The following is a 19,675-nucleotide window of genomic DNA, read 5'->3' on the forward strand; positions in this document are numbered from 1 at the left end:
TTATATCCCTGTTTGCGAAACAAAGCCACTAGAGGGAGCTGCAACACACTTCATTCACCACAGTGTCTGGTGTGTGAGCTCCATGCTGCTGATGATGCTTTGAGCTCATCCAACTCTCCTGCTCGCTTTCAAACATTTAACTAAAATTATTCATAGAGGCCATAACACCTTTCAATATCACTCACAATGCAAAACCATGACAAGAATTATGAATCGAGGATGACAATCAGGCTGCTTAACAACCACAAAGTACAACAGAGTCTTGTGTTTGTGCTGAACTAGACTTCTTCCCTTCAAAATAAAAGCCCAGATAATATTAAAAACGAGGACTCAGATCATAATACAGCCTACTTGGGAAAAAAGTGTTGAACAGATAAATATGGATTGACTTTGTTATATCAGAATAAACACTGTTGATTAAATATATATATATATATATATATATATATATATACATAACAATGTCTTTATTGTATATTGAACCAAAAAGGTGGACATAGTTAGCTACAAAGAGAGAGTTTTATCAGTTGACAAAAGTTTCATAATGAAATAGTCACCAGCTATTGAGCTACAATATTATTTGGTAGTCTAGAAAATTAGTGTCATGCATTGTAAAATCATTACAAGATTCTAATAATGAAGAAAAAAAAAATCTCAAGGACAGGGCAAATAGTCACATAGGAATAAAAAGCAATGGCTGTCCCAGCGTATTCAGTGTAGAGGTCCATGGTGTGGGCTGGCAGTCTAAAAAGGCATCTGAGGCACTCTGATTGTGGTTAAAAGTCCTTTATTCACATGGGTACCCTCATGTAGACTGTCTTAAGGCAAGGCACGTTGGTCTGTCCATGTGAATAAAGGATTTTTAACCATAATCAGATGCCTCAGATGTCTTTTTAGACTGCCAGCCCACACTCACTCAGCTGGGACAGTTATTGCTATTTATTTCTGTGTGACCATTAAAAATTTGTTGTAAGAAGATGCCAGCATAATGGTTACTACAGACCCTGTAAATATTTGTGGAAAAGGAAGATTATGGGAGAAAGATTTTGAGCTGTATTTTTATTTTGGGTGGCTTCTTTTCCCATCAGACAAAAGGGCTGTGATTGGAGCTAAAATGGTGACTGAACTTTTCAAGAGTTTTTCAAAGTTACTAGAGGGTTCACCCATGCATGCCAATAAGCTGATATGATGAAATGGATTTGGGCAGTGTGGTGATTGTTAGGAAGAATATTACTCATGATTTTAAAACACAACACACAACTTATTAAAGTCCAGTTCTTGGCCACTAAGTTGAGGAGAACTATGGTGGCTGACGTGATAATGCGAATGGCACATGTCTGGACCCAGTGATTGGTTTGTCCGTTATAGGCTTCTGTAAGGGGTGGTCAAACTGTTTTGACTGTGGGCCATATATAAAAAAATACATAGGGAGTCATGGGCCAAACAACAGTGAATGCACAGTTTTCAACCACTTACACAACAGGAAAATCAGTTTTCTCCAGACCAGGTGAAGCCCATTTGCAATAGAAAATGAATTTTCTATCAAAATTACAACACAACACCACTTAACAATTTAATGTTTGACATTACAGTTGTTTATTAGTGTACCCACATATTACAAACATTTCTCTGTCTTCTGTCTTTTCAGGTCCATCATCATGCTTTCTGAGGTAAAAGTTTTAATCAGTTTGTTTAGTAAACAAGCATTGTGGGTGAATTAGCGACATCTTGTGTTCAAATTAAGAAGTGCAATGGCATGGCTTGAGGAGTAGCCGAGTTGTTTAAGATAACAGTAACATTGTGACATTATCCTAGGCTGTACATACAGTGCAATTTATTAGAAATATGCACAAGCCATATTCACGTTTATTTAAAAACAAATGGTTGTGGGTCATCTAAAAACAGGCAGTGGGCTGCCATTGGCCTGTGGGCGGTAGTTTGACCATCCCTGGCTACTGTAGAACAACATGGTGGACTCCATGGGAGAGGACTAGCTGCCTTTTCTTAGGTGATGAAAACACAAAGATTCTTAGTTTCAGGTGATTATAGCCCAATGAAAACATAGTTATGAATATTACATAGCCTTCAATTTCTGCCGATAGATGCCTCTAAATCCTACACACTGGACCTTTAAACTGACAGAGGCAACAGGCTACTGACTAAAGATAAGTAATTTAGATCTTTTCAGTGTATGTTGGTTTTTCAGAGGTCGCTAACATTTGAGCCACACTGACCACTGATTATATGTAAAGCTCTTCACTTTCCTCTTAACCACTAAGTGATCTGATCTGAAGACACATTTACAACAAGTCAGCTTACACTAACTGACTGTAAAGCAGAGCGTAACATTTAACTAAGCCTGTGCAGAAAGCAGAGTCTCCCCAACATCTGTAATATGAAGTCATATTAATGTGGACCAGGTTTTCCTTCATCTGGACTCTGAGGCCCCGTCTGGACCGCTGCCAAACCCCCACCCTCCTCTTTTCCCACATCAGACCACCTTACAAACTGGAGGCTAAGGGGGGGTTGGAATGTATTTTGCCCTGTGTGATGTGATTGTTTGCAGAGAAATGGGTTGACCTTGCCCTCTAATGCCACACACACACACACACACTCGCTCTGGCCGGGCTGGAGGTGTGTGAGACAGACCTGCTGAGTGCAGGAGGTCTGGGACCCCGTCACCACTTCCTCCAGACAGAGAACAGAGGATCCAGTCAGCTGAAGCCAGGATGGGACAATAATGAGCAGTCCAGCCACCACCACCACCTCATTTCAGGTATTATTGAAACCTTCGCCTCTCACTTTTCCTCTGCATAGACCAACCAACTAAGGGATATCAGACCGAATGAAGACTTATAGTCCAAAAAGCAATACCCAGTTTAAAAATTACATGGCTCCGTTATTTAAGATTTAAATAACACACTTGATGTTAAGTAAATGTAACAATAACATTAATTAACAGTTAGGATGAACAATATTAGGGTGCTAGTACTGTATAAATGTTTTTTAAAAGTAAATATTTCATTTTGAAAAAGTGATTTCCATATAATTTAAGGACAAACCCATGCATTTATATATAAGGTAATAAAACATTAAAGATCAGGTTTTTGATGCATAAGTAAATTATTAAAATTTTATGGAGAATTAATTCAACTTCAGTTAAAGTGTGTGAGATTTATGAACACTAGGTTGATTGTTTGCTATATCCCACGTGCTTATGGTAGCTAATTAAAGCTGTTTTTTCCTAAATCAATTCGCTATTTCGTCAATATGTTTTAGTTACTATTAAACAGAAGCAATTTTTGACATAATTCGAAAAGTTTTAACGCCAAAAAATCACTCTGAGGATTTTTTGTTTGTTTGTTTGCTTTTGATACCTAAATTAAAAAACAGCGTTAAACAACGACAGAATAAGTCAGTCCAGCCGTGTGGCTTTCAGTCCATAGCACGGATTATATTTCATTGTTTATTATTAGGCCTATTATTGTTATTATTATTCGATTGTGTATTTGTACCATGCAGCGAAATAAGTTTTACAGAACTTTTTTTGTAGTGTTTTATTTGATGAAGCTATTATTATTTATGTATATATTTCAGGAACATATAAAATTATTTTGATTTTCAAAATAAATGAACGGATTTCATGGATCTACTCTCGTGTGCTTGGAGGCTCAAAAAACAAACGAGTGAGTGTTGCCAAATCATTAATTGTGACTGGTAGTCGTGGCTTATTTGGAGGCGCAGCGTGCTTACGTCAGATATTTTTTCCTTAATAATATCTTGTTTCCTCACAAATTATTTTTTATTTTTTAAAGTATACAGTAAATACCCTATGGCACCGTTCTGATAAGTGGACATCAGTGTCTGTGGCCTGTTAAATATTATTAAAAATGTAGAGGCTAATATGAGTCAACATTTGAGCGTTTTCAGGATGTAACTTTAAAAAAGCTCGTTCTGACAAATGTTTTATAATTATCAATAATCCTTGATCTGTTTAATTTGCGTTTTCATATAATTTGATTTTTTAATGCAAAGAAGTATTTCTTTAATATAACAGAGAATTAAGACTACATTTAGATACTCCACATGCGTTTATTTCTTGCTACAGTTGCGAAGTTAAATAATAACCTGTGGGTTATAAAAGGGCTCAAACCAAACTCCACTGTAAACAAAAACAATGACTGTGATTAATATATTTCAGGGTAAATGTGCAGCTATAGTCTTATCGACATTAGTTAAATAAGCTGCTGCATGTTCTCTGAATTGCTTTTTAGAATTACTAATATATATGTAGGCTATTTATATAGGCTATTATTTATGATACTTAATAGTATATAATAAAAAATCATAAAAACTCGTTTCAGTAAAGCCAAGATTTTTTTGTGTGTTGCTTAAAGTCTTCTGTCTTTGCGACTGTATTATTATAAACTCATAATCAGTAGAAGATCAGTGAATAATTTATTTTGAACCGTGCTTTGTACTTTCACACGCAGACTGTGTGAGCTGAAGACGTCATCTTAAAAAGTGCGCGTGTCCGTGTACAAATTGATAGGTTTATATGTATCAGAGCAGATCGGAAACTTCACACACACACACACACACACACACACACATACACACACACACACACACACACACACACACACACACACACACACACACACACACACACACACACACACACACACACCGGGCACGGATCCAGTCTCTCAGTTGCAGCGCGCTCTCATTGCAGCACCCGCTTGTGCAGGAGAGGCTGTGCACCGAGCTGCCGGTAACCGGAGGTCCGTCACCGGGGATTTTGATATTTAAACACGGTAAGAGCTGCAGCTGTTACGTAATGCATTTTTACCAAAAGATAGGCACATGCATATGCGCAAAAACGCCGCACAATGACGCACGAGATTTCCCAACGGGCTGTAATATTTAATTTCATATTTTAAGTATTTATGTTGTAGCATAGTTCTGATTTTATATAAATTGAAATTCATTGTATGGATAGGCAACAGTATTTCTTCAGTAGGTGGCTTCACATCATGTACCCGCCATAAATCTCGACACATGCCGTTATAGTAGAGATAAAGTCAACACCACAGACCTATCGTGTGAATTAAATACAAATGAGCCAGAGAATGGTCAAATGATGGTCAGATCTGTCCACACACACTCTGAATAAGCAGACTGTGGTCAGGGTGAATGGAGGGGAGGAGGAAACGCGAGGTCAGAGCGGTAGAAATCGGTAGAAATGGAGAGCTAGCATGCTGACCTCGCGGTGACCCCCTCAACTTTCAACTCTGGTTGCCTCCAGTTATCAGGATCTACAGTAATCCAATCAAAGTGATGCGCGCTCGCGTGAACCCGCTGCTACTGCTGCTGCTGCTGCAGCTGCTATAGGCCTATCTGCAGTCTACTATGAGATAACGTGTGTGTGTTTCTAGTGAGATTAGACCTGTGTTTTTTTTAATAATTGCAGGAAATGCACTAACCAAACCCTAGTTTCATTTGGGTGTGTTGTAACTAATAACGAGTTACACTTGTGTTTTATTCAGCAATGTAGGGCACTGACATGAATTATTATTGGTTTTTAGTAGCCTGTGCCACCAGGTAAAATACACCCTGTTATTCGTTTTAGGATTTATTCTATTAGAATGTGGGATTGGGGATGAATTACCTCAACATTTAGGTTAGAAATAGCTCTTTCTGTGTTTCATTTTCATCCTGATGTGAACTGTAGTCATCTCACATTAATGGTTAGATGGTTGGACTTGGACTATACAGTAACAGGTTTATCTAATCAATCAGGATCTGATCAGTCAGGGCAGGTAAATGGATAAAATGGTCAATCCAGATTTTTTTCCAGGTAGAAAAGGAGTCAACAGCTATTTTGAGGTGTGTGTGTGTGTGTGTGTGTGTGTGTGTGTGTGTGTGTGATTGGCCAGTGTCACAGTCGTGATTTGGGTTGCAGATACCGATGCACCGTGCAGACCTATGGGAGCACAGGGACGGCAGAAGGGGGAGGGCAGAGTGTCTGAGGCGGACTTGACTCCATTTGTAATGAAGGATCTGATGAGCGGGGGTTCAGATCAGGGCTGCCACTGAGTCCGCGAGGGCAATAAAGAAAGAGGAGCGATATAAATGAGGAGGAAATTACATCCGCTTTGAACGGATCTGTGCGTCTGCAGCCGGCGGTGACGGAGAGGCAGCGGAGCGGAGGAGCCGCGGTCTGCGCGCAGGGACACGGACAACGGAGCGAGAAACAACACGATGATGTTTCGGAGCTGCTGCACGGGGAGCGTGGTGGATTTTTAAGAGGCGACACCGCAACATTTGGACAGCTGGATTTTTAAGAAACAATAATAATTTCGTGGAAATCAAAGCGAGCTAAAATAACAAAACACGAGCAGGGTGCGGAGCGCGCAAGAGCAGGATGAGCGTGTTTTCTGCAGGGAGAGCAGAGCAGTGCGTTTGAGGTAAAGGCCCTCAGGGAGATCATCCAAAACACACATACACACACACAAACACACACGGGTCAGACAGACTGTGGTTAGCTTATTTGATGTCAGTGATATGCACTCTCAGAGCTGCTTCTATTTTTACACAGCATGTAGGTTAGGGTGTAGTTAACACAATTCAGCTGTTAACACACTGTGAACTCCAACATCACCTTATTGTCATGTAGTAAGGTTGACACACAAAATATGAATATCAAGGCACGTTATGCTACTACTGTAGCCATAATACAGTCTGACATGATTGTTAATTTTGCATGATCAATAGCAAGCTGTGTCCCTTCACCATCTTCCAAAACAAAGGTAAAGTTCATGCACATTTAAGTTGAAGCCTGTGATGAGGTTATTGGATCAGTTACAGTGTAAATCAATGTAATGCGATATAATCATTGTCTTTATTTTGCAAAGAGAGTTGTTTTTCACCACAGTGTGCTTGTAATAGAGGCCAGAGTTGACCGCCTCTCTGTGTGTCCTCACCAGCTTGTTTGTGTTGCATCAGCCTTCATAGTTTTTAGTTAGGGCATTGGTGTTTTGTCCTGATGGCTGCAAAAATATAATAGGCTAGAAAATATATTTTATATAGATCTGAATTTAGTTGAGACTAACCTTAAGTTACCTTAATAGACATGCTTCGAATTGTATTCATTGTAGGTTAGAGAGGAAATTTCCAATGACATCCACCCACTCTATCAGACAGCTGCGTGTGTTATGAGTCATGACAAACCCTGTTCACAATAAAAATACTTACCTGTGTGTGTGTGTGTGTGTGTGTGTGTGTGTGTGTGTGTGTGTGTGTGTGTCAGTGGGACATGGCAAACGGCGGGGACCAGTTCGGCCTTGCAGAGCGCCCGGACTCGGACTGCATGGATTCGCCAAAAGACACCAAACATGAAAATCCCAGCTACACCTTGAACTCACCAGCGTCACCGCAGACAGCATCCAGCCAACAGCTACCGGCCTGTACCGCGGACCAGAATGTAAACATTGATTATTAATTATTGATTTCAGATTGGCCTAATTTGATCCAAAAGTTGCTGCGGTTTTCGCTCAAGTAAAAAAAAATATTGATGCACCCTGAACCTGAAATATTCAACTCAGTATTTATTAAATGATGCGAGTTTAGTTTTATATTATTAACCAGGAAATTCTAATTTGAATACAATTATTATATGTATATATTATAGATTAAATTTTCAAAAATTAAACTGTGTTTCATTTTTGAGCCCTGTGTTTTGCTCTGATTTAACTTCCAATAGACGTCCTCTTCAGTTGTTGTGAGCACTGTTTATATTTTGCTGCAGGGGATGGAGGGAATCAAAGTTTTCCTCCACGACAGGGAACTTTGGACGAAGTTTGATGAAGTAGGAACTGAAATGATCATCACCAAGGCTGGAAGGTAAAAGCTTACAAGATAAAAATAGCCATCTGTTTTGTCAGTGGGCATATTTAATTCATCATGTTTACTAAAAGCGACAGAGTTGAATGAACGAGACAGCCTTTTTTTATGAACCGCATGTCTGTCCCAACAATACATCTGGGACAAACTGTACTATGTGAATGTCGCCAGGCCTCAGGGAACCTTTGTCTCACAGAAGGCTGGATATTTATTTTATTACCTAACTTCATGAATTTCATCATTTAAATCTGACTGTGATTAGTGATTAATAAGAGAATATTAATATTTTTCCTGAATGTGCCCCCTGTAGGAGGATGTTCCCCAGTTACAAGGTGAAGGTCACAGGACTCAACCCAAAAACAAAGTACATACTCCTGATGGACATTGTGCCCGGGGACGACCATCGCTACAAATTTGCAGACAACAAATGGTTGGTTTATCAAATCTTATACACGAGTAATGGACAAAATCCAAACTTAGATTACCCCTCAAAACCTCTGAGCGATGTAGGCTAAGATAATGAAATATGCATCCATCATAGTGCACGAGTGCGCAGGTCAGCTCTCCCATGACACACCCAATTTTTTATTTATGATATGGCCTAACCCTTTAAACACCGTTTATGGAGCGAATGATGCATAAAATAGATAGATAGATAGATAGATAGATAGATAGATAGATAGATAGAAGCCTATACCCCCCCCCCCCCCCCCCCCCCTTTTTTTGGTATTTGCACTAGAAATCTCAGCCTCTGCAAGAAGAAATCTTTGCAATCCATGTTGTTGTGCCCTCCATTCCATCTCTACCTCTAAAGGTCGTCGGGTCCCTCTCGCAGACTGTGTTGGCCTAATTCCCCGTGTTTCCCCCCGTGTCTGCCCGCCGGTTAAATCAGTATGAAGGGTTCACCGGGCGGACAGACGGCACAGACCGGATTAAAGGCTCCCATTCAAATGTTTGTTGTGCTGAGGGGGGAAATCCGAACAGGGCACGGACTCTGCCGTGAGATCCGTCAATGCTCTGCCTCTTCAAAGCATCACACACTCGGTATAACGGGCCGGAAACAGGAAAGTAGCATATACAGCCCCGGCTCAGTGCGTAATGGAGGCGAGCGGTGTTTACAGAGACAAATAGTGCCTTCAGGCATTTTTAAGTTTTTCTGTTTGGGTGGGGGGTTGATCCCCTCGACTATAGTAGACTGCAGATTTCTTTCTAAATTTATGTTTTTTTGTCTTGTATTTTTAATTCATATTTATTTATTTATTCTAGGTCACGCCATTTGACCTTTAGGCCTACTGCAGGCTCACAGGCCAGACTGCATGCAGCACTTTTCTAACACAATGGTTAATATTTCTTCGAGGCCTGTATTATTTGACTCTACTGATTATTAGATCACATCCCCTTTAATTATTTTCGGCCCTATTTTTTGTGTGTGACCTATAAAACGTCAGATGTAAGGAGGCGCTCACCTGGAAGTGTTAAAGCCTAGTGCCCAGTGATTAAGAATTAATGAAGGACCCCCCCCCTCTCAAACAGGTCTTTAGTGTCTGTTCCTCGGCAATAGGCGTTTGTGTTCCTGGTTTTATCGTGAGTAGGGACGCAGGAAACACACGTGCATTTGTTCCCCTCCAGCAAGAACATGAGGACTTTTATTTTGACAAAATTAAAAACATTTACACCATAAAATAATGCGTAAATTTGTGCATAAAAATTCACCAGAATGTAGGAAATCAAGTGTTTGATGCTTAAGATTTTCTAGCAGACGACCCCAAACCCGGTTTCATATGTGACCCCTTTAATATTGACACCAGTCTTGCTCGGCACCTCTATGGCACAAAAAGACTGAAGCTACAGCAACTTTTGAGGAGACCGAGTTAATTTGGGTCGGCTAAAGTCCAGATGTGGCTATCTGTGTAAGCTTCTGCGAAACACGGTGCATTTCATGTCGGACTAATTAAAGCACCAGATAGGCCCCTCTGCAGCCGGCGGCAGCGCAGGCCTCCTGCGCCACGGGGCGCCGGGCAGAGCGGTGCACTGCCGGTCAGACAAACTACTGAGCGTCAGCGTCTGACCGTTTTCTGATCTGCTGCATTTTCTCTGCTGTAAAGGTCAATAACAGGGAAGGCAGAGCCGGCGATGCCCGGGAGGCTCTACGTGCATCCGGACTCTCCGGCCACAGGGGCCCACTGGAGCCGCCAGCTCGTCTCTTTTCAGAAGCTCAAGCTCACCAACAACCACCTGGACCCCTTTGGACATGTGAGTCTGTCTTCTTAATAGCGTTTGACTGCCTGTCCTGGTCTGTGTTTACTTGAATTTATTTGAACATATTTTTGCCCTTTGAATTTGTTATGGGCCTTTAATTTTGAGACTGTATGAAACACTACAGGATATAATTCATGAACAATACCCAGTGAAAATGGTCTGTCGCCATATCACAGAGCCATAATATACATTTTAAATAATCAACCCTGAGTGATGTTTCTGATTGCAGAAGAATGACTACACGAAGTACAGCCAGTGCTCCAGTCAGGCAGACAGGCATCAGCACAATAGCTCACTTGTTGTAGCCTGTATAACTCAGCAGACATCACAACACAACACAAATCAGCACGAGGGCAGAGCGGCCACACTTTAGACTCAACAGAGACACTCATTCCCGCCATGCCCAGCTTTCATTGCTCCAGCTGTCCCACAGTAACACTCAGAGGCCATACACACTGCACTTCACCAGGCAGTGAGCTGTAAGCTGTAAGCAGGTGAGCATGTATTGGTTTTACGCGCGCATCTTGGTGCGTGGGTGCGCACGCAGGGCAGAAACAAATAGAAACAGAATCTATTCAGGCTTGTTAAATTAGAGGTAATGATAACAGTGACTCTAAAGCCCATTAGCTAATGTATGTCACCGGCGGACACGTCACTGCGATTAAACTGAGCCCCCCTGGATAAACAAATGTGCTCGCGCCCATGCGTGCGCATACACACAGGGCCGTGATCCAATTAAAAAAACACTTGTGGAGTTGCCAGTGTCGTGGGAAATAGTGAAGACTGTGGGCTGAATGTACGGAGCTGTTAATGCTGGTATCTTCAAGCCAAATTTAGCAACCCTTTGATGAATGAAAAACGTTAGTAAGTGGTCACCAAGTGCACAAACCTTACACAACTCCCAATAAGTAACTCTGAGTTTCTCCAGAAATAGTCTGCCAGGTTAATGATCAGTGATAACATTGAATTATGTTTTGAAATTTAGGCCTTGTTTCCAATATGTCAGATCACATTGCGTCTAATTGTCTTATATAATAGCCGTGTTTTATTTAGTTGTGGTTGAGAGGAAAGGTCCCGGATTAAATTTAATTAACTGTGTATAATAGGCCTATGCTTAATTAATTTGTTTTAAGGTGGCAGCTAGCTTTGGTCCCACACATGAATTTTTTTTGTACGTTGACATGAAAATAAGACCTTTAGAAAAAAAACAAATAAATGCCATATGTCAACTGAATCAGGTAAAAAATAATTCTTACATCCATGCAGGATATATGACACACGTATCCTGGCTACAGCCTTGTAAAACAAAATACTGATTTGGTTCCCTTCCTCTTGGCTTACATCAGTTTCAGCTGACTAATATGAACGGATACCTGTTTTAAAGGTTCATGTCATCCAAGAAATTTAGGTAACTTCAAAGTTGGGTTTAACCTCCACCTGGACCCCAGCCTAGTCTGGGTCTCAGCATCTGCTGGTGGGAAACATGACAGGTCTGTCAATCTCACCTCCTCAATCTCTCCCCTGTGCAGATAATACTCAACTCCATGCACAAATACCAGCCTCGCCTCCATATTGTCAAGGCGGACGAGAACAACGGCTTTGGCTCAAAAAACACAGCTTTCTGCACCCACGTCTTCTCTGAGACAGCCTTCATCGCCGTGACATCCTACCAGAACCACAAGGTACGCTTTACACAAGACACAGTGGACCACCACTAAAATACAGGAACTAAAACCTCACTTTGTCTTTGGAAAGGGGCAACCCAAGTCCCAAGTTTATGGATAAAACTAATCTTTATTTGAGGTTTTAAAAAATGGAATCCACTACACAAAGCGACATTTAAACAGCACTTGGTGTTGTGTGAATATGAAGCGTTCTGCTATTTCACAGGCTGAAGCTATAGGCTACCTCATATCAATTATGGAAATGAATCTCAAAGTCTTTTGTGTGCAAATCAGATCTGGTCTACTGTCATATTTGTGACCCTTTAGATATGGGTATGATTTGCCTTTGGTCACCGGCCACATTCAAACTTCAGTGTCTCAAGCACATTCACACACACTCACAAGCACACTTCATCTTTGTTTGTATTACTGTCTGTATTTTGTATCCAGAAAGTCAATTTGCATCTTCTTTGTTTATGTGGCCTTACTCAATGTTTGTAAATATGTCCAAAAATAAGTTGTGTGTGTGTGTGCGTCTGTGTGTGTGTGTGAGAGAGAGAGAGAGAGCGAGAGAGAGTGTGTATGAGTGTTGGTCTGTAATGACCTGTTTCTTTCCCTTGATCTTGGCTGATCCAGTTTTCTCGGCGTCTACTAGAAAGACAGATTGCTGCAGCTTTAAGCCGCTCTGATGGTTAAGTTTTCACAAGATAGCTTCAATTTGATCACATTTCATAACAAAACATTCACAATATAAATGGATGAATTTCAACTACAATTTTTAGTCAGCACTTAAAAGATAGAGGCCGGAGTTCTGCACGTTAATCCACAGTTTCAAAGTGGTGTTATATTATTTATTGTATATTAAAAACAACAAACAGGTGCAAGGCTCAAAAAATAGATTTGCAACAAATGTTTAATCCAATAATTTGCATGAATTAATTTAGAATAGTAAATATAGTTTTTGGTTTAAAAAGTTTATACCTTATTATTTTACTCATACTGACCAGCCTTAGCATTGTAGTTTATGTATGAACTTAAATATCATAATAGTTAATAATGATTAAATCTAATTGTTGTAACTGTCTATTTTATAAAATGTCTTCATGTATATTAATACTCAGGTGTATTGCAATAAATATATGTATTTTAAACTTAACCATTGAATTGATTTTGAGTACAAAAAAGTTTTCACCTTTCTGAGCTATTAATTCGTGTGATCAAATGTGTGTAAAAAACCCCAAACAAAAACCTTAAACTTTGTATTTCCATCATACACGCAATCATAAATACTATTGATATCACACTGTAAATTCCAACATTCGAGTATGAAATTAGAGCTGTCGAGCCAGAGGTTTGGTGAAGGCTATCTGTATTATCGGCACTTCAAAGTTTGTTTGGACCCCAGTTTGTGTCAGATCTCCAGTCCACTTGCCCGCTGTGTGATGGACACACTGCGCGAAGGTTTCCCTCCATGACATCACTGAGAAAAGTTTGAAGACTTAAACATCAAAGCTAGCAGCTTTGGACCTCTAAAAGCTTTGGCCTGAAATCCTTAAACCTGGCGACTGTTTAGGTAAACAGTTTATTCTGTGTCAGCTGGCGAGGACACTGTCCGCTCCATTGGAAACGTCAGTGGCTGAGGAATGTTGGCCGTGCAGAGCTGCAGCGGGGCTGCTTTTAACATCTGCAGGGGCCTCTCACCAATAGTAAACTATTGACTTACAGTCAATGAAAAGAAGGGTTTAAAAACTGAATGTGGCTTTGTGTGTCCGTACTTGCATGAAACAGTGTGTTTGTTTGGGCCTGTGCTGTACAGTTTGCTCTGTGGTGTAATGCCTATGTGTCTGAGCTAAAGATTTTCTATGTTTTGTGCTTAGATTACACAGCTGAAGATCGAGAATAATCCTTTTGCAAAGGGCTTCAGAGGCAGCGATGACAATGAGCTGCATCGCATGGCCAAGCTACAAGGGTGAGTCCAGCTATGATGGTGTGTGTGTGTGCGTGTGTGTGTGTGTGAGCAGTCATAGGAAACAAAATCTACTCTCTCTGAGGGTAGTTATGATGGGGTACATATGTTCTAAGACAAGAGTGTGTCTGTGAATGTGTGTGTGTGTGTGTGTGCGTGTGTGTGTGTGTGTGTGTGCGTGTGCGTGTGTGAGCCATTGTCACCTGAAGGTTGATCTTAGCCTCAAACCTCAACCAGAGCGTGCAGCACAAACACGACACACCGAGCGTCAGCCCCTGCATTGATAGATAGATGATATCACGTTGCTGCTGGTCTATTAGACTGTCACTGCTGATCAGCTGATGGCCCTGGGTACATGGTGTCTGTTTGCGTGTTGATCTAATCTCCGTTCAAGCCCTGTTGTGGCAGGCAGTTTAGAGATTTTAACAAGCCAATGGGAGAGGCTGTTACTGTGGGGAGGGGGAGGACAGAGAGGAGAGGGTGGTATTAGACGCAGCACCCCTGTGTTATTGTGCTGCTGTGGTTGGTGGAGGCCAGACGAGAGCAGAGGAGAGGAGAGGAGAGTCTATCTGAAGTGACACACGGATGGATGTTTATTTTTAGAGCGCCGTATTATCTCACAACAGGACTGACTGTGTGTGCGTGCATGCACGAGTGTGTGTCACTCTCTCAGCAAGGGTCAGGGAGATGTGGCCTGCTGTCCCCTACATACCACAGAGTTCACCAAGAGGGCAGTGTGTACAGAAAGAGATCAGAGCTGAAAGGATGGAGAACAGCTAAGTAGACTTGAAAGAAAGGAAAGGAAAAAAAATAAGACCACTGGTAGTACAGCCGGGCAGAATTTAATGTAACAGAAATACTCGTACAGAGTCAGGAGAGGTGGTTTTGTGCAGCACACCTGAGGCCCCAACAACATTAAATGCCAACTTTTTCTTCAAATATAATTCTCAACCCTCTTCTTTCTCTCTGTTTCAGTAAGGACTACCCTGTGGTTCCTCGCAGTACTGTCCGTCAGAGAGCCTGCTCCACCGGGAGTCCTTTCAGTGGGGAGGGTCGGGGTCTGAGGGGTTCCCCTGACGCTGTCGGGTCCCCCTACAGCTGTGAGAACGGCTTGAGCAGCAGCAGTCCTCAGGAGCTGCTGAGGGCCCCCCCTGCACACTATACCCTGCCTCATCCTCACCTGCAGCATGGCCAGCAGCCGCAGGTCTACCACTGTGCCAAGAGGAAAGGTAGGAGGAAGCAGAGCCCTCAGTACACTGTGTGAAAGAAAATTACTGTTTATCTCAAGCTGAAAAAACAAGTAGAGATTTCATTAGTTAACTGCCTGACTGGTGTTGGGAAGGTTACTTTTGATAAGTAATTGGTTACAGATTACTAAAATCAGATGCAAAGCACCAGAATGAATGTTATATTCTACACATAAACATCTTACTGAAAAGAATATATTTGGATGTAACTCCTTTAACTACCAACATTTTGATTATTTACTATAATTTAATAACATTTTTCTCAGTAATTACATTTATTTTGTAATTTAATTGCATGTAACTAGTTACTCCCCAACACTGTGCCTGGCATAGGATTGCAGATATGACCTATTTATTTTCATGTAGTTATTTTAATTATTCTTTTTTGTAATAGTGGCAATACCTGTATATTTTTCTCACTTAAAAAAGTGTTTACACCCCCAAAACTGGTTATTCTTCTATCTTGTGGTTGTGTGCCAAAATAGTGGGCTATTATTATATAAAAAACAGCTTTGTGTAAATGTTATTAAGATTCTGTTTGTGGTTACCTGCAAAATGTGAAAGTTCAAGGACCATTCCAGTGATTTTACATGTTTTAAGATTGATTTCCTGACTTTGAGGCAGCCAGTATTAAAGTCAGAGAATTGAAATGTTATTTGGTTATCTTTATTTTTACCATTTAAGTTACAGCCAAGTAACAGCTTACTACAAAAGTCCTAAAATTTTAAGTAAGTCAACTTAAATTAATGGAAATCCTGACTGGAAAAAAACAAATTAACTTAAAAAGCAGATTCACACATTAATTTGTGCTGTGACTGGTATTCTGTGTTTGCAAACTGTGTGTAATTAGTATCAGATTTACTGAGGCAGCAGCTGAATGAATAACTACATCATTTTCATGTCTGGTCAGTTACACATGCGTGCATGGGTTCATTCAGACATTTTAATCAACAGAATAAATGCAATGAGGCTGAAAATACTAAATAGATTCCAGAGGATTTTGTAAGGCTGCAACTAAATACAACCTGAGAGACATAATTTATGTTACATTTAAGTGATAACTAATCATGGGTGACGAGTAATCTGTGCTTTCAGGCTGCTGCTTGATGAAATAAAATAGATCTCAAATTTTTTGATTCTGAACTATGATACTTTACAGATTGGTCTGCACTGACGATAAGTACAGCCTATACTAGGGATGCCCAAACTTCTTTTTATCTGAGGGCCAAAATTGAAACTTAATAGGGATACACGGGCCAAAAGCAAACATCTATTGTTTTATATTTTAGGATGCAAATTAATAATCAGGGTCCTTCATATTTTTACCTCACAAAAATAAAATAGCATAAAGACTGATTTATGCTATATATATATTTTAAAATTAATTAAATTAATTAATTGATTAATTAAGAAGCCAAAGTTCTTAAATAATAAACGTTGTCTAAATTAAAGGGTCTATATAAGCAGTTTGTCCAAATACAATACAGTCCATTATTGGTAAAATTCTGATTAAAACCAAAAACAGAAACCATCTGATCAAAGAATAAGTAAACTTGACACATTTCGACGGGTACCTTATAGTTAATGGAATAAAACATGAGGTATTTTTCTTCTGGCATCATGTTTGTTTTAAGTTAATGTCATACATACTCAAAAACTGCCAAACTAGTTAAATTTTTTCTCATGTGTACATTTTGTTCTCGCCTCAGCTTCTTGAACTGTTTGATGCAGGAAGTCTGAAATTCTGATCTGAAAGTGGCCCAGTTCTCACGTCTTAAATGTCAAATGTAAATTCAACACAATGTCTTCTCTCTGTCTGTCCCTCTGTTTAGTGGAGGAGAACTGCTCATCAGGAAACCGCCAGCACCCATACAAGAAACCCTTCACCGGTTCCTCTCCAAGTGAGGGCGAGTCCTACTACCACCCCTCCTCCTATCCTCCTCCTCCACCCGGTCTAGCCAACAACCCACTCACTGACTCCCCCTACAGCTCAGACATGGGACAGCGCCAGGCATGCATGTTTGCTGGCTCAGAGCCCAGACTGGATGAACTCAACTGTGCATCCTGGTCGTACACCTGCCCGCTCCCCTCTGCCATGACCCCCATGGAGCCCTACCCACCTTACACCCCTCACCCTCCTTACAGCTCCAGTCCTCAGGGCTCTCGACTCAGCGCCATAGCCCACCAAAGCTCTCCTCCGCTGGGAGAACACATCACCCACGACCCCTATCAGAGCCAGAGCTCTGGACCTCCATCTCAGAGCTCACAAAACATTCACAGCAGGCAGCTCAGCCCTCCTCTCAGAGAGTATCCTCGCTACACGCCCAACCTGTCTCCCCCTCTCTACCACACACTCGAGACGCACACACACATCAGGTGTGGTGTCCCAGAATGGAGTGCAGCCTCCTAACTGAACCAGAGGACAAACCTGAAAGACTGATCAGTGAACAGAGATTCCCTTCTGAAGGATGCTGCGCTACATACGGACTAAATATGGTATTACCTTTGTAAAATAATTGTGAAAAGTGTGATTTTGTATTGTGTGAAGAGGTCTCATCTGTTCGTCATGTTTCTCCCCTGTGCTGGATGGAGCTGTGGATTGTTAAAGACTGAACTTGGACATCCACAAAGCTTAAAAAAAAAAAAGAGTCTGACCAGCACAAAGTTGTACTTTATCGTCTCTCCGTAACCCAAAGACTGGTGTCATCCAACTGTTTGCACTGTGAGCCCCGTTAAGGCCGGACCGTGAGCAGCACTAGGCTGTGTTCCTTTCAATGACTCCCACTCTCTCCATTGTGAAGGATGTTAATTGTGACCCACTGTCAGACAGGCAGTAACATTTACTGACCAAAATAATCTCAGCTCTCACAGCAGAGCCTGAGGGAGACGTTTTTTGTCTTTAGTGGAGCAAAGCACAGCTCCATGCTCAGTCTCAGTGAAGGAGAAAAGGCATGAGTTGTCTGCGTGTGTGTGTGTGTGTGTGTGTGTGTGTGTGTGTGTGTGTGTGTGTGTGTGTGTGTGTGTGTGTGTTTGTATGTAAAGCCTATGTCAGCTCAGCTCAAGGATGCTATGAGTTAATTTCCAATGAGACAGGCAGTAGTAGCTGCAGGCGCTGCACCATAGAAATAAACAGTTTGTTTAGACCATGCTACAGGCTAAAGGACCTGTAAACACTGTTTCCGCTGCATTCTGGGTAAATGCACAACTCAGCGTCATGCAGCTGTCACCACTGTCCTCTCAGTCACCCCAAGCTGACCAATCAGCTGTCCCTGTTCCCTGAGAGCTGGCCAATGGGCACGAGCCTCTCTTTTATCCCCAGCTGACCAGTCAGAGCAGGAGCGCAGCATTTTTCATGTGCGTGTGTGTGTTGGCCCATTTTTATTTGTTTCTGAATTATTCATGAGTCCAGCGTTGATCCTTGACATGCGAGGATTGCTCAGCAAACATAAAGAATCACAGTGCTGTAAGCAGGATAATGTTGATGCAACAACTCGTCCAAATATTCTTTTCAGTCACTCCCTGTCATGTCCAGACAGCATTTGTTCATTAATTGATTAAATACATTTCCCTGAAGATTTGAGCAGCATTACATCCCTCTTTTTAGCTAAACGTAAAGAAACATTTGTCGCATCCACTGTGCAAGCTGAGATTTTGGTTGATTTCTGTGTAATGAAGCAGTTTTTATATTTCTGCCCAGGTGTTTTACATGCAGTAACATGTGAGGTGCTCTGACATCACAAACCATCCGTATTCAGAGAGCAGATCCTCATCATTCCTTGATATGTATTTGATTTGTGTGTGTTTGTGTGTGTGAGAGACAGAGTATGTGTGTTACAATGAGATTTTTTATAGCCTCGTTCCTGCTAATAGTATTTATTACTCTAGATTTGTAAAGATTAGTTTGTTGTTAACTTGTGAAACAAGATGGTATTGTTCAGAGATATTTGTTTCTCTTTGAAGGTTTGTTTCTGGTTTCACCCTCCATCTCCAAGTGGTGATAAATAGTTGTGATAAACAAACAAAATTTTCTGTTCTATGGAAATAAAGAGATTTATATACAGAAATAAATTTTAGAGAATTTTGCGTAAGTCAAGTGGTTGTAGTGTTCTTCTTTGTGCAGAGACAAACTATCAACATTCCCAGCGGGTTATTTAAAGTACGTTCAGCACCTCGGCAGTGGAAACTCTTTTAAGTGCAGTGCAGTTTATCAGCTTTGATGCATGTATCAATATGAAGGAGCTGATAACAACAGCAGTCTGTGTCCAAAAGTGTCCAACAATCTGATTCAACACTGTAGAGAGTATTGTTGAAACAGCAAGTTGTCTTATCGAGCATAAGGGACCCCAGTGTCTCCAACTCTTACACTCAACAACAAACCCCCCCAGAGTGGTGTGGGTCCTGGGGTGCCGTGCATACCTTGTCCGCCTCCTCTTATCTTTGACGGTTTGTTTGGCATCTCCAGTCTCCACCAGCTGGACCCCCTCACTGATGCCCAGAGAGGGGTGGGGTCTGCTGGGATGCAGGACAAAGAAAGGTGGGGGTGCGCCTATGGTCCCCCCTTCCCTTCCCGTCTCCTCTCACAGCAAAGTTAACCTCTTCCACCTTACACCTGCTCAGAGTTTACAACGCACTTA

At 41.3% G+C, this 19,675-nt stretch overlaps 1 protein-coding gene across 1 annotated transcript; it reads left to right on the plus strand.

Annotated features, from left to right (window-relative positions):
- The first annotated feature begins 6,070 nt into the window (after window positions 1-6,070).
- On the plus strand, window positions 6,071-19,130 carry tbx5b (T-box transcription factor 5b). Its single transcript, XM_050051941.1, has 9 exons — window positions 6,071-6,470; window positions 7,313-7,486; window positions 7,811-7,905; window positions 8,216-8,335; window positions 10,011-10,158; window positions 11,694-11,846; window positions 13,706-13,797; window positions 14,770-15,023; window positions 16,874-19,130. Exons 2-9 carry the CDS (start codon window positions 7,319-7,321, stop codon window positions 17,449-17,451), a joined length of 1,608 nt encoding a protein of 535 aa, XP_049907898.1. The 5' UTR covers window positions 6,071-6,470; window positions 7,313-7,318; the 3' UTR covers window positions 17,452-19,130.
- The last annotated feature ends 545 nt before the right edge of the window (window positions 19,131-19,675 follow it).

The sequence above is a fragment of the Epinephelus moara genome, chromosome 8, assembly GCF_006386435.1.
Source record: "Epinephelus moara isolate mb chromosome 8, YSFRI_EMoa_1.0, whole genome shotgun sequence".
In the NCBI taxonomy this organism is placed as follows: Eukaryota; Metazoa; Chordata; class Actinopteri; order Perciformes; family Serranidae; genus Epinephelus; species Epinephelus moara.